Here is a 16,621-nt window from a genome sequence, read left to right on the forward strand (position 1 = left end):
TCATTCCCAACCCCCAAACTACCAGCAAATCCTGTTTCTATCTTGAATCTGCTTCTCTTCATTTCCACTTCCCCACACTAGTTCCAGCCTACTCCGAATGACAGAGTAAGCCCTAATCCTTGTGACAACTAAAAACAATACCCCACATTTCTAAACATCCCCAGAAGAGTGGAAAAACCCCTGGTTGAAAAATTGGTCTCCCTGCTTCCAGTCCTACCCTTGACAATCCATTTGCCACATACATTTTTCTTTTTATAGTATAAATCAGATTATATCATTCCCCTGGATAAAACACTTGAATGACTTCTTGTTATACTTCAAAGAAAATCCAAACTTCTCTATCATGGCCTATAATGCAGCCTATGTCTAACTTACTGATACCAACTTGGATTTATATTCCCTGCTACCTCTTGCTTCTTTGTACTCCAGCCATGTTTACATCCTTTTAATTCCTCAAACACACCAAGTTCTTTCTGAACTCACAGCCTTTGTACATGCTGTTTACTCTTCATGGATTGCTTTTCAATCCATTCTTCCATAACAGACCCCCTTGGCCACCAGGTCTCATTCTAAATACTACCTCCATTAAGAGTCTTCTATGACTGGGACTTCCCTGGTGGCACAGTGGTTAAGAATCCACCTGCCAATTCAGGGAACACAGGTTCGAGCCCTGGTCCAGGAAGATATCACATGCTGCGAAGCAACTAAGCCCGTGCACTATAACTACTGAGCCTGCGCTCTAGAGCCCATAGGCCACAACTACTGAGCCATGTACCACAGCTACTGAGCCCGCAAGCCTAGAGCCTGTGTACCACAACGAAGTGTAGCCCCCACTTACTACAACTGGAGAAAGCTCGTGCACAGCAATGAAGACCCAATGCAGCCAAAAATAAATAAATAAATACATAAATTTATTAAAAAAAAAAACGAGTCTTCTATGACCATACTATCTAGAAAATGCTCTTCTGTTATTCTTTATCATGGGTCTGCTCAGATTAATGGGTAGTATTTATTCTAAGTAGTAATTAATATTTAGTTGTTTCTGTTATCTGTCTCCCCAATCAGACTATAAGCTCCATGAAAGCACAGACTTCTTTGTTCACCAAGTATCTGTCCAATGTCACTGACAGTCTTTTAGACCAAGAAGATATCCGGTGTCAAAAAAGAGGTAAATACTCAACACAATACTGAATAGAGACTATATGTACTGAGAATTCTACACTTGCAGTCAACTACTAAATTTCTACTAGCCCACTCCCCTATAACAATAATTAAGCTAAAAATCTCAAAAAGCAACTAAATTATATATTCAATTCTAAATCAAAGTTTAAAATAAAAAGCTATAATAAAAGATGAAATGTGATGTTTACCCAAAACTCCCCTCCCTATCTGGCTGAAATAATGCTAGTCACACTAATAAACTTGTTTTCTTTTCCTTTTTTTAGGCCATGCAGCTCGGCTTGCGGGATCTTAGTTCTCTGACCAGGGATTAAAACCATGCCCCCTGCAGTGGAAGCGCAGAGTCCTAACCACTGGACCTCCAGGGAATTCCCTTAGTTTCTATTTTGCTCAATAGGTTCCAAGTCAAGTAACTGGTTGAAAACTTCAAAGTGAATGTAAACAAATTCCTAATTTAGTGAATACGGAAAGCAAGTAAATGAGCTAAGGTTAAAGACTTTAAAAATACCTTTAAAGATAAGCATAATAAAGAATTTCAAAGTACTTTTTAAAAAGAGTCAGCTAAGCATTTTCTAATAGCCCACCTCAGTTGCTGGGGATTTTCATGGATACCAACCACCCAGTAGTGATCAGATTTTCCTTTGCAGTGTTCCCTTGTGTTACATACAGGAGTCCATGTATGACCAAGTCCTCTGTTAAGCATTCGAACAATGCCTTCTGAATCCACATAAAATGGGGTACCTATATACCAACAGAAAAACAAATCACCTGGAAACATAGCTACGTACTTGTTAAATAAATCCTTTTTCAAATACACACACCAATCAATCAACTTTCAATTCAAAAGCAAAACAAACAAAAAACAACCAAACAAAAAAAAACCTCCCCAAAACCCAAAAGGCAAATAATCCAAGATTATTTCCCATAAAATTTCACTAACCACATAGAGTAAGGCCTAACTGAATCAAAGGAGAAAAAAATTGCATGTGATGTGACTAAAATTTATCCAAAAAAAAGAGGAAAAAAAACCCTGATCAATTCAGAGAAAACTATGCCACCTGCTGGAATACAGCAGTTTTTCAAAGCCAATTTCAGTAAAGAAGTTAAAATTGAATCTGAAGTTTCCTTGGTCAAGAGAGACTTGGAAAAATGAGAAGAACCTAATGCAAGGTGGTGATGTAGAGAAATCTGTCTTTAGTACTCTTCTTCCTCCCCCCTCTCTTGGCCTTGTCACTGTTCTGTTCCCCAACAGTTCCCCACTGTTCTGCTCCTAGGCTTACCTAGGAAACAAGTAACATCCCTGTTTCCCACCTACTCTGCTCCCATTTCAGGAAGTACATGGCAAATTCCCTAATTATCCTTTTTTTCTCTGTGACTTCACGCCCCTCTTACTCTGCAAACAGCAGTTTCCTCAGGGTCTAGATCTGATTGGTAACTGGGAGTAAAAAATAAAGCTATACGAATGGAAGTTATTAATGGTCACATTATTAAAGCATAAGTGACTAATTAATATCCCAGTAGAAAACATATACAGAAATGGTTGGGTTTTTTTAAAGACAAACTGGAGTTTCCAATGATGTAATTAAAGGGCATGAATCTCCAATAATAGAAATATTTAAGCCAGAAGACAGGGTTAACAAGTGCCTTAAAATAAGGTACTCCTCAGTGTCCTTCAAATCATCTGTCATAACCCACTGTTAAGTGAGTCTACAACAGCACACTGTTCAACAGAAATATCATGTGGGCCACAAATGTAATTTTTAATTTCCTCCTGCCACATGACAAAAGGGGAAAAAAAAGTGAAGTTAATAATATATTTTATTAAATCCAATATATCCAAAATATTATCATTTTAACATGTAATCAATATAAAAGAATTATTGAAATTTTTTACATTTTTAAAATTTCATACTAAGCCTTCAAAATTTGGAGAGTATTTTATAGTTATAGCACATCTCAACTCAAATTAGCCACTTTTCAAGTGCGCTATATATAGCCACATGTGGTTAGTGGTTACTGTAGTGGAAATCAGTAGAAAATTCTGATTTTCACGTAGAATCTGCTAAAAAAGCCAAAACTTGAACACTGATTTGTATCTCCTTTTTGCTAGCTAATAAACTTTCAGAAAAATTTATTTCCCTCTTTGTAAGTTTTCTAATCAGAATTCTGATGAAGAAGAGATCTTGTACATAAAACAGTGGCTACCTCACCTGGAAATTCCAGTTTCCAGTTCTGCCAATATATTAAAATAAATAAATTTAAACATAAAATATAGACAATTTATCTTTAAGCAAATTAATTAGGAATAAATAATGAAGCAATTTTCTTCTTGAGAAATGACTTTAATATAAATGAATTTATCTTGCCTTCAGCTGAAAAGCCAAGCCATACAAGGTAGGATTTCCTTGTAAGAGGAAGAGGATCACCATGTAAAATTTGTTTTTTCTTTTTCCCCAGCTCCAGCAGTTGAACTCCAAGGCACTGATCCCCATCAAATCCTGTACCTAGTGAGAAAATGTAAATATAAATCAGGTATCAAAGGTTATTTAGCTATGATGTAGTTTAAATTATTTTCTCTGAATTGAATTTTATTTTGTGATAAATTCCTAAATTAGCAGTACTTTTTATAGATAATCCACTTACCTGAGGCACCATTCAGGGATTAGAAGCAGAATAGTATGTTACATGGACTATTTATATAAAGTGTTTATAAGTGGTAATTCATTCACTCAAGAAATATTTAAAGAGAGCTTACTTTGTACCAGGTACTGAGGCTACAATGGTAAACAAGACAAAGTCAGCGTTCTCATGAAACTCATATTCAGGTAGGAGAGGAAAAACTAATTTAAAAAGAAAGAAAATACTAAGTGTCATGATCAAAGATGAAAATACTAATGTGATACAGAGTGTCAGACTGAGTGGCTACTTTAGATTGGACAGACAAAAGTGGCCTTTTGAGAAAGTGAAATTTAAACCGAGATATGATTTGCAAGTTGGAGTCAGCCATCCAAACGACAGGGGGAGGGGCACTACAGTAGACAGGGAAAAGCTAATGAAAAGGGCCTAAGTTGGGAACAAGCTTGGTGAGTTTGAAGAACACAAAGAAGCCAGTAGGGCCAGAACCAGTAACAAGAAAAAAAGTGGTAAGTAATGAGGTTGAAGAGGCAGGCAAATGTCAGATCATGTAGGACCTTGCCACCTGGGATAACAAGTTTGATTTTTATTCTAAAGCAATAGGAAGACATCAGAGGATTCTGAGCAGAAGAGGGAAGTGATTGGATTTGTTTTTAAGAAATCACCTAGGCTTCTATGTGGAGAATGGATTGTGGCAGGCAAGAATTGAAGCTGAAAAGCTAGTTAGGAGGTTATTCCAACAGTCCAAGAGATGATGTCTGGGTTGCACTGAGGTTTTAGTGGAGATAAAAAGAGACAGATGTGCAATGCATTGTGTGAACTGACATGATAATGACTTTGCTGACAAAGTCAGCAATGTGGGGATGTGAGGGAAAGAAAGGATAACTCTTAACATTTCTGGCTTGAGTAGCTAGATTGATAGTATGCCGTTTACTGAAATGGAAAAACTAAGAAGCAAGTTTGGAAGGAAAAAGAAAGCCCAGAGGCTTTATTGTGACCAAGTTAAGTATGAGATAAATATCAAAACTCTACATAGAGATTTCAAGTCGGCAATTGGATATGTAAGTCTGGAGACACAAGGAGGGGGTAGGGCTGGTGATATTAATTTAGAAGTCATGAACATATAGATGTATTAAAGCCATGGGTGTTAATGAGATATCCCAAAGTAGTTTCTCAAACTGCATTTTTTGACCTGTGAGTCATGAAATCAATCCAGAGTTACAACCAGAATTTAAAGAAAAATGAAATCAAAGAGTAAATATTGTCCATGAGACTTTCATTCTAGTTATATCTGCAGGTATGTATAGAATAGCAACATAGAATATATTTCTCACTAGGGCTAAGCGTTCGAAAGACTAATAGCTCCTGACCTAGTGAAAGGAAAAGAAGGGGGCTGTGACTGCACCCTGGAGTACTCCAGCTAAGAGGGGGGCATAGGAATAGGAGCCAGCAAAGGAGCTCAAAGAGTTATCAGCTCCTAAGGAAAAATAAATGGGCGAGTGACATCACAGAAGCCAAGAGAAGAAAGTATTTCTGGTGGAATTATTTAAATAAATAAGCATAAAAAGATCATCGGTAACCTTAATAAAACCAGCCTTAGCACAGCGATGGGGACTGAGGACAGAATATGAAGTGAGGAAAAGGAGGCAACAACTTTTTAAGTCACATTCAAAGTTGCTTTGGTCCTTCACACAAGGAGTTAGTTTATTTTTTGAGGCATTTCAACTCTGATAATTCTTGTAAGATATAGACATGGAAGCAATTAACCAAACTCTACCTTAGAATTCTTTCTATAGTACAGTTTTTCTATAAATAAAATGTTTTCATTTTCATTGCTATTAGTGAATACAACAAAATTCTGTACAAAGATTATACTGATTCAAATACTAAAATAAATGCAAAAGGAGATACAATCCAAAACAGAGAGAAAAAAAGCTTAAGTAATTTCCATTTTACTTCAGGTCATGGTAAAACTATAAAATAGTAGAAAAAATCTACCTCTGTGATAAACAATGACAAGCTGTTCTCCATGTCCTGCCACTGACACAACAGGCCCAGGGAGACTGAAGACCTCTTTCTGAACACCTCCAATGGTAAACAAGCGAAGGAGCAAGGCACTAGTGGCAGCAGCAGCCCATCCCTGACCAAGACATATGGCTTCAATATTTTCATCCTGAGGCATGTCTACTATCCACTCTTTGCTTGAATCCCATGAACTAAAGTGCAGGCAGTGAAGCTTGCTAAAAGTTAAAACAAGACAGAAACAATCAAACTTTCAAATATCAAATATCAAATTTGATATTTTATACATATATATAACTAATCATTACACCCAGTAACAATCAAATAGTTTATTTTTCTATTACACACAAATAATACAAAAATGGCTTTAAGAAAGTAATTATGAAATATCCTTAAAATGAACTATGTTAAAACCATTAATAGTCATGTTACTGAAGAATATTTAAAGATACAGGAAAATGCTCACAATATAATGTTAAATGAAAAAAAGCAGGATAAAATCAGCAGAGTGTGACCCTAGGCTGCAGATACACACAAAAATCACAACCAAATTTCTAAAAAGGAAGAAAGCATCAAAATGTTAGGCAAGAGTCCTCTCTTTGCAAAAAAGAAAATTCAATATGGGAGAACAAAGAGAAAAAGAAAAAAGAAATCATAATCCCACCAGCAAGATTACCAACCACTGCTAACAATCTGATTTGTGTTTCCAGTCTTTTTTCTTTGCATATTTACATACATGCAAGTTATTATGAAACTTAAGCTTCAAAACGTAGATACCATAGTATTTAGAATCAGAGGCAGTACTGACTTCCTAAACAGTAATTTAAAATTCAAATTTAAAATAAAGAGAGATGAGGGACTTCCTTGGTGGTCCAGTGGGTAAGACTCTGCGCTCCCAATGCAGGGGGCTTGGGTTCCACCCCTGGTTGGGTAACTAGATCCGGCATGCATGCCACAACTAAGAAGTCCGCGTGCTGCAACTAAAAGATCCCACGTGCCGCAACGAAGACCCAGTGCAGCCAAAATAAATAAATAAATAAAAATAAAATAAAGGGGGATGGGAATTCCCTAGCGGTCCAGTGATTAAGATTCCGCGTTTTCACTACTGAGGATGCGGGTCAATCCCTGGTCAGGGAACTAAGATCCCCCAAGCCACACAGCTCAGCCGGAAAAAAAAAAGGGTGGCGGGGTGGACCTAGACATTATCATGTTAATTGAAGTAAATCAGAAAGAGAAAGACAAATATCATATGGTATCACTTATATGTGGAATCTAAAATACAACACAAATGAACATATCCAAGAAACAGAAACAGACTCACAGACATAGAGAACGGACTTGTGGTTGCCAAGCGGGAGGGTGGGTGGGGGAGGGAAGGATTGGGAGTTTGGGATTAACAGATGCAAACTAGAATATATAGCATGGATAAACAACAAGGTCCTACTGTATAGCAGAGGAACCTATATTCAATATCCAGTGATAAACCATAATGGAAAAGAACATGAAAAAGAATATATATAACTGAATCACTTAGCTGTACAGCAGTAATTAACATAATATTGTAAATCAACTACACTTCAATAAAATATTTAAAAAATAAAATAAAATAAATAAAAGGATAACATTGTATATGACTCTGAAATAATATATCTAGGAAAACAAAGAGAAGAACAATGATCAGTCAGGAAACCATAACAATCTTAACAATCTGAAATCAAAATTGCACATGGAGCGAAGGGGGAAGGGGGATGTGAGGGGATGGATTGGGAGTCTGGGGTTAGTAGATGCAAACTATTATACACAGAATTGGATAAACACTGAGGTGCAACTGTATAGCACAGGAAACTACATATCCTGTGATAAACCATAATGGAAAAGAATATAAAAAAGAATGTATACATATGTATAGCTAAATCACTTTGCTATACAGCAAAAACTAACATAACATTGTAAAACAACTATACTTCAATTTAAAAAAATTGCCATGGAAATAAATGTTCTAATTATGTAAGATATTCTGAGTTAGAGACACTGAGTCAACAGTGGTTATTTTAGTAAACTGATTTAATTCAATAATAAAGTATTGAGTTGATTTTACAATGTGTAAATTAGGAAACCAATTAAAATATTAAAATAACCCAATTTGGTGTTTCTCAGGCTTTAATGCATACTCTATCACCTGAGGATCTTGTTAAAATGCAGATTCTGACTCAGAAGGTCTGGGTTTGGGTCTGTGATTCTGTGTTTTCAACATGCTCCCACGTGACCCACGCCCCTAGTTTGTGGACCATAATTTGAGCAGCGAGGAACTAATATATCTAGTCAGAAGGATTTTAATTTCAAATCACCTGGGAGTTAGTAAAATCTGTGATCAAGTGTATAAGCACTATGATCAGCTGAAAAAATTAACAGGGCAAACTGGCTGAAATAACAAAGCTGAATAAAATATTTTTTCTTCTTTAAAAAAAATACAGATTCTGCATCCACTGCTTTTCCATCATAATTTTCTTATCTCTATATCTACCTACCTACCTAGCAACCAATATATCTAAGTTAAAGTTTTTTAAGTTAAAAAGTCAAAATGACAAATAGTACTAATAACATTTTTAGTGTGTTTTTCCTTTTTTTTTTTTAAAGAGAAGTTTCAAATCTAATCTATAGTGACAAAACCTACATCAGTAGTTGTCCAAGGCTGGGATTAGATTAACTGTTAATTGTTAACAGTACTTATATCTGACAGTAGAATTCTGGGGGGAATTTTCATTTTCTAAAAATTCTGTACTACTTAAGCTTGCTTGTTTACAATTAATCCGTGTATTACTCTTATGTAAGAAGGGGACAAATAAGCAAAAACAGACATATGTTCTGAGGTATTACGGGTGTGCTGCTATTTGTACTAAACTCTTCCTTCTGAAATTCCATATTATAAAAGACATAATTTTGTTTTTTGTCTTACAAACTTTTTGTACTGAATTTCAACATTTTAGTACAACAGTTCAACAGTAACAAATTCTTCCTAATAATCTTGAATTTACCTTGCTAGTTCATCAGTGCTTTCACATGCCAACAAAACAGCTTCATGGGAAAGATCCGCTACTGTATAATTCAAAGTGTTTGCTAAGTGTGTTGCATGGTGTATGGAGGTATCATGGAACTCCACATCTATGGCATTGTCTTGCTCATCATTATAGCAGCGAATAATTCCAATAGAGTTCCACACCTACAAACATGTAAGGTGAAATACAAGTCTGAGAAAGAGTAAAGTTCTTAGAATCAATAGACTAAAATAGTACAAGTTAACAAATAATGTAGTCTGTATCAGGGATTAAGTTATGGGAGCAACCACAGCTTACTTACCTCTAAATAGTTTCAGGTAACAGCAGTAACATCGGAGCAACAATTACTAATTATTCTCTTCCTCATGAGAAGAAGGTACATATATACTTATTTATTAGCAAATGGAATATTTTACCTAATATTTTAAAAAATTATATTACTGTCATAAAAAAATACTTTACAATTCACCTTTGGACAACTGAACCATTAAATTCATCAAACAAAACACTTCAAAAATGTATTTACTTACAAATATGACTGCGTATTTCCTTTGGTCCAACTAACTGGTTTACAGTTGTGGCATAAATATATACATTTTAAGGCAGCATAGGACTTCCCTCGTGGCTCAGTGGTTAAGAATCCGCCTGCCAATGCAGGGGACACGGGTTCGAGCCCTGGTCTGGGAAGATCCCACATGCCATGGAGCAACTAAGCCCGTGTGCCACAACTACTGAGCCTGCATTCTAGAGCCTGCAAGCCACAACTACTGAGCCCACGTGCCACAACTACTGAAGCCCATGAGTCCTAAAGCCTGTGCACTGCAACTACTCAGCCCACGCATGGCAACTACTGAAGCCCACATGCTCTAGGGCTCATGTGCTGCAACTACTGAGCCCGCATGCCTAGAGCTTGTGCTCTGCAACGAGAGAAGCCACCGCAGTGAGAAGCCCGTGCACTGCAACAAAAGAGTAGCCCCCGCTCGCTGCATCTAGAGAAAGCCTGCTCGCAGCAGCGAAGACCCAACACAGCCAAAACTAAATAAAAATAATTAAACACACACACACACACACACACACAAAAAACAAAAACAGGAATTAAAAAAAAAAGGCAGCATAAATTGATACCATTTAGAAAACCTGTCTTCCACTCATGTACACTACAGGCTCACACTACGCAGGGTAGGGTAGGCCCTAGTGTTTCCTTTCCCCTACCACAAATACAACTATAAAGTATTTGACAATATTAGAAAAATTAAGATCTATTACTTGATGATGATTACTGATGGCAATAAAAAGGTTGTTTTTTTTTTAATAAAACATCACCTTTAATATTTATCTACAAATTTATGCCAGGACCATGCAATTTAAGAAGGACAACTGTCAAAGTCCTCAGTGGAAAACCTCAAATAATCAACAAATAAAAATATTAAACTTTTTTAGTTCTCAAACTTAAGACAAAAAGTTAATATAGTCATTCATCCATAAATATATATTGAATGCCTATTGTGCCATACCTTGTTCTAAGTGCTATCAGTAAACAAAACAGAAAAATCTCTGGGCTTCTGGAGAATATATTCCATTGGCATGGGGAAAAGGGGCAGATAGCTTTTTTTTCCATAGCACTTATCACCTTCTAATAGTATACCATACCAGTGGTTGCTTTCTAAAAAACACCTTCTAACTAGTGTGCTGGAATCAGTACAATCTCCTATATAAAAACTAATATGAGAAGTAAAGTTTGGAAGTATAGCCAAGAGGTACTACAAGATATACAGTCACATTTATTATGTTCATTATATGTCATTTTGCAAAGCAGAATTTTATTTAACACAACATTCAATAATAAGGTTGAAATAAGATTAAAACTGGGAGTTAACCATAAAATAAATCAAGCACAAAATTATAATCAACCAAAGTGTTCCAGGCCAGTTAACCAAGGTTTTTAACAAATATTTTTACCACACAAAATTAACTACAGTGAGATAAAATGCTTAAAAGTGAGATAAAACTATTTTAAAGTTACATGTAGATGAAAGGCTTACCATGAATCTGTGAGTGAGATGCAAGGGTGTAGAACCTGACTGGAATGGCTTTTGCCGGGGCGTTGGCATAGGACCATCATAAAATGGCCTTTGGGATGTTACAACTGGTAGATTGTGAATGCTGCCTGCCTGATCGTCCTCCTCCTCTTCTTTGAGAAAACTAGAACCAGTTTTTATCATTGTAACATCTAGAAAACAAAGGATTATAATTAGAGAATCATAAATACCTATTACCTTGAAAAAGAAAAGCATTACGAAATCTAATAACCTTGTCCATTCATATTTAGTAATACTAACATTTTAATACTATTTGCCTCTTTCACTGTGTTAACATCTGCAGTGATCATTCAAAAGCAATGGAGGGTAAAACTGCTGGTACCTTAGCATGAATCAAAGCAGTGGCACCAATCTGTATTAGTAGTCAGTGTATTGTTAACCAATTGCAGTAAAAATGGTAAAAATATTAATTTTATTAAATCTTGATCTTTGCATAGATTTTTAAAAAATGTTCTCTGTGTTAAAATGGGAAGTGTACATAAAGAATTGTGATGGGGGATTTCCCTGGTGGTCCAGTGGTTAAGACTCTGTGCTTCCAATGCAGGGGTTGTAGGTTCGATCCCTGGTCAGGGAACTAGATCCCACATGCTGTGCAACACGGTCAAAAAATTTAAAAAAAAAACATGCTGTGTAGTGCGGCCAAAAAATTAAAAAAAAAAAAAAAAAAAAAAAAAAACTGTGAGGTTTGTCTAAAAAAAAAAAAGCAATTCTGCAATTGAGTTGTAAGCTGAACTAGCTAATTTTTTCATGTAACACCATTTTTATTGGAAATACCAGATAAACTATGGTTTATCAAGTATGTGGCAAACATTTTCTTAAAAATGAAGTGAGCTGGTCATTTAAGAAAAATAACTGACAGAATTTGTGGTCAATGATAAAACTGGAGCTTTCAAGCGAAAATCAGAATAGTGAAAAACGTGTATCTGCCACCACGAGCTTGACTGCTTTGTAATATTTAAAAACTTCTGATGAGATTGGCGATGATACTAACAAATATTATTCTGGATAACGTGTCAATATTAGGAAGGTCTGCAAAGCTCAGGAAACAGTATTTTCCAAATTAACAATGCATACGTGAAAAAATCAAACATGGTAAAAGATCCATTCAAGTTAGACCAATGGATTTTAATGTAATAATAGAGTTGAAAAGTTCACCGAAAAGTTTTCAGATTCCACATTGCAAGTAATCTTTAAGAAATTATCATTTGTTGCGTTTTGGTGCAACATCGAAGAAGAATATCCGCAATTCTTTCAATAGGCTATTAAAATACTTCTCCTTTTTCAAACTACATATTGTGTGAGGCTAAATTTTTTTCACATACTTCAAACAAAAACAAATATATGGCAGTAGACTGAATCCTGAAGCACATGAAAGAATCCAGCTGTCTTCTATGCTAAGATCTGCAAAATAATATTTTTCTAGAGTTGTTTTATTTTCATAAAAAATGTTATTTTCATTTACATATAATGAGTTTATTAATGTTACTTTAAAATGAATATTTTAAAAATTTCTCAGTTTTAATTTCTAACATAGTAAATAACAATAAATATAACTCCACAAACAATTTTCTTTGGGGTCCTCAAAAAATTTTAGGAATGTAATGAGCTCCTGAAACCAAACATTTGAGGAGTGCTATCCTATAAACCCTATATGCTTTAAATGCAGCACAACTTACCACTGTACACTGGTATTTCACTTGGTAATGTTCAAATGTGTTAATTTTAGCATATAAGTTGTAACAGTCACTTTATTTAAAGGTTTTTCATTACAATCCCAGTATCTTTAACAGATACCAAACTATTCAGGTTACCTATTTCTTTTTGTTTAAAAATTTTTAATATTTATTTATGTATTTAATTGGCTGCACCGGGTCTTAGTTGCCACGTGTGGGATCTTTAGTTGCAGCACCCAGGATCTTTTAGTTGCGGCCAGATTACCTATTTCTTGAGTTAGCTTGGTAGTTTGTGTCTTTCAAAGAATTTATCTATTTTATCTAAGTTGTTGAATTTATGGACACAAAGTTGTTCATAATATTCACCTATTAAACTTTTGTTATTAATAGCAGTGCTATCTTACAGAAATATAATGTGAGTTACATATGTAACTTAAAATTTTCTAGTAGCCATAAACAGTAAAAAGAAACAGGTGTAATTAATTGTAATAATATACTGCATTTAAAATATAATTTCAACACGTACTCAATGTAAAAAATGACCAAGATATTTTACATTGTCTTTTTTGTACTGTCTTCAAAATCTGGTTGCATTTTATACTTAAAACACACCTCAATTTGAACTAGCCACATTTTAAGTGCTCAAAAGCCGTAAGTGGCTAGTGGCTATCATATTGGATAGTGAAGGTCTATGGGATACACGGTGATGATACCCCTTTCATTTCTTATATTAGTCATTTGTGTCTTTCTTTCTTGATCAATCAGGATAGAGATTTATCAGTTTTATTGATCTTTTCAAAGAATAAGCTTTCGGTTTTACTGACTTTTCTATAGCTTTTGGTTGTCAATTTCATTGAATTCTGTTCTTTCTCATTTCCTTCCGTTTGCTCGCTTGGGGTTTAATTTCCTCTTCTTCTAGTTTGCTAAAGCAGAAGCTTAGATCATTGTTTTGAAACCTTTTTCAACATACGTATTTAATGCTATAGCTACATTCTACCAATCCAGTACTGACTTTAAATAATAGTTTTAATAAAAAATTGAAAATATTGATCAGTAAGATGGATCATCCCATTCACAAAGTCAACTCATACCAACTGAGTTTTCATCATCTTCTAGGATGTGACTTCGCTGTCTAGGACGACCTGAAGCCAGCATGAGGTCATCATCATCTTCCTCATCATTCATAATCTGTTTCGAAAAAGAGCGGGTTTCGACTGCATTGTCCTTTAGAAAATCACCAGCACTGCTTGTATCTTCTCCATCAAAAAGATCATTATAATCCTTTTCTACCCTGCTGGATACCTTGAACAAATTAATACAAATTAGAAAGTATTAGTGAACTACTTAGATAAACACAATTACTCAAAAGGCAATCTTTTAATATGCACCTATAAACTCTACCCAGTAAGCAAGTGCCTTGGTAAAAATAATTAACAAATATGTTTATGAGGATTGTATTATATTTATATAAGACCTAGTCCTTACTTTAAATGCCTATAGTCTACGGATAAGGTGGAAGTATGAGACAGACATGTAAAAAAATACATGTGTATACCCAAATATAAAGCAAAATTTTATTCCTCACAATCATTCTCCAGAAAAGAAGTCACCTATGAGTCCTTACAAAGTCTCTCATTATAAGATATTCTCTCATTTACTTTTATTTTGAACAAGATACTGCTTAGGTAAGATGTTTACTTTAAATGATCTCAGTTAAAGCTTGTCTTTGGGGTATTTTTTGATGCTTATAGAAGTAAACAAATAGAACCAAAAGAAAAACAAGAGTGGTAAATAAATCCAACATTAATCATTGATTCCTAGGAACATGAACATATCATTGCAAGTACTGAATGTCACTGTAAACAATTTTTGAGATCACTTTAAAAAGTGAATAGTAAGCAGATACATTGTAAGGATCACAATTATTCCTACAGAATGAATAAAAACTGTACAATGTTAAGTCAATGGAAACTTATAGTTGGGTATAAAAGTCTAATGAGAACACCATTAATGGATTCAAAAGGGACTATATCACAAATCTTTTAGATGGAAGCGCATATAACTGTGTTCTGGAAAGTTGACATTTAAAGAAATGAGAGAACAGAAAAAATACTTCTAAATTCATATGTTTAAACAAATGATTTGAATAATTAAATTAATAACTATTGATAAATGCTATAAGAAGATATTTAACTATTTTATCCATAGTCCTAAAAGCTTATGTACTCAAGTTGGTCAAAAACTTTTTTCGGGAGGGGGCTTCCCTGGTGGCGCAGTGGTGGAGAGTCTGCCTGCCGATGCAGGGGACCCGGATTTGTGCCCCGGTCTGGGAAGATCCCACATGCCGCGGAGGGGCTGGGCCCGTGCACCATGGCCGCTGAGCCTGCGCGAACTTTTTTCAGACTTTCTTATCAAAAATGAGGGTTTTAACTTACGGTGAGAGGTGTTGTAACAGAAACATGTACTATGAGGAGTAAAAGCAAAAAGGAGAGAGTGGGCAATTCTGGATAGAAGGGTTAAGGTTTTATAAGAGGTGACCTTTAAACTAAAATTTTTAAAATTTTTTTTTTTTTTTTGCAGTACGCAGGCCTCTCACTGCTGTGGCCTCTCCCGTTGCGGAGCACAGGCTCTGGACGCGCAGTTGATTTACAGTGTTGTATTAATTTATGTTGATTCAGTTATATGTATATGTATTCTTTTTCATATCCTTTCCCATTATGGTTTATCACAGGTTACTGAATATAGTTCCCTGTGCTATACAACAGGACATTGTTGTTGAACTAAAAATTGTTTCTCAATTTAATTTTCTTTTTTATCAACGTTAGACACGCATATAAATTAGTCAGTGTTATAAGATTTAATATAAAAATGAAAACAATCCTCTGCACAGCCTCCGACTTACTTCTCTGCTCTCAATTGTTTCTTTTGATACTTTCCTCCACACTTGTAAATCATATTCCAGTGAAATTTTTTGATTTTTCAGTTTTAATTACCTATTTAATAGATGTTACTAACTTCTTTCTGTTAAGAAAGATGAGGATTTGGTGCCATTTTTCAACCACCACTACTTCCCTTGTATGCATATACACCATTCTCCTACTCCTGTCCACCCAATATAGATATATTCTCATTTTGCTTGGATCAATTTACAGTATTTAGATTAATTATGACCATGTAAATGCTATTCATAGCTGAACCCTAAAGCAAAGGAAATAAAAGCAAAAATAAATAAATGAAACCTAATTAAACCAAAAAGCTTTTGCATAGCAAAGAAAACCTTTGACAAAACAAAAGGACAACTTACTGAATAGGAGAAAATATTTGCAAATGATATGACCGATAAGGGGTTAATATCCGAAATACATAAACAGCTCATACAACTCAACATCAAAAAAACAAACAACTCAATTAAAAAATGGGGAGAGGGCTTCCCTGGTGGCACAGTGGTTGAGAGTCCGCCTGCCGATGCAGGGGACACGGGTTCGTGCCCTGGTCCGGGAAGATCCCACATGCCGCGGAGAAGCTGGGCCCGTGCGCCATGGCCGCTGAGCCTGCGCATCTGGAGCCTGTGCTCCGCAACGGGAGAGGCCACAACAGTGAGAGGCCCGCGTACCGCAAAAAAAAAAAAGGGCAGAAAAGCTGAATAGACATTTTTGCAAAGAGGAAATGCAGATGGCCAACAGGCACACAAAAAGATGCTCAACATTGCTAATCATCAGGGAAATGCAAATCAAAACCACAATGAGATATCACCTCACACCTGTCAGAATGGCTATTATCAAAAGGAACACAAATAACAAATATTGGCAAGGATGTAGAGAAAAGGGAACCCTCCTACACTGTTGGTGGGAATATAAATTGGTGTAGCCACTGCGGAAAACAGTATGGAGGGTTCTCAAAAAACTAAAAATGGAACTACCATATGACCCATCAATTCCACTCCTGGGTGTACATCCGA

The 16,621-nt window shown here is 35.4% G+C and overlaps 1 protein-coding gene across 1 annotated transcript in view; it reads right to left on the bottom strand.

The window, feature by feature from the left end:
- The window catches only part of WDHD1 (WD repeat and HMG-box DNA binding protein 1), a 55,706-nt gene that overhangs the window by 20,143 nt on the left and 18,942 nt on the right, over window positions 1–16,621 (bottom strand). The window contains exons 11-16 of the mRNA XM_029239607.1: window positions 13,755–13,965; window positions 10,934–11,121; window positions 8,871–9,055; window positions 5,812–6,053; window positions 3,546–3,683; window positions 1,764–1,920 (exon numbers count right to left, since the gene is read on the bottom strand). Coding sequence (XP_029095440.1) covers window positions 1,764–1,920; window positions 3,546–3,683; window positions 5,812–6,053; window positions 8,871–9,055; window positions 10,934–11,121; window positions 13,755–13,965 — 1,121 coding nt within the window. The remainder of the gene's footprint in view (window positions 1–1,763; window positions 1,921–3,545; window positions 3,684–5,811; window positions 6,054–8,870; window positions 9,056–10,933; window positions 11,122–13,754; window positions 13,966–16,621) is intronic.

Source organism: Monodon monoceros, unplaced genomic scaffold, assembly GCF_005190385.1.
Source record: "Monodon monoceros isolate NGI ecotype Baffin Bay Population unplaced genomic scaffold, NGI_Narwhal_1 Super_Scaffold_21, whole genome shotgun sequence".
Taxonomy (NCBI): domain Eukaryota; kingdom Metazoa; phylum Chordata; class Mammalia; order Artiodactyla; family Monodontidae; genus Monodon; species Monodon monoceros.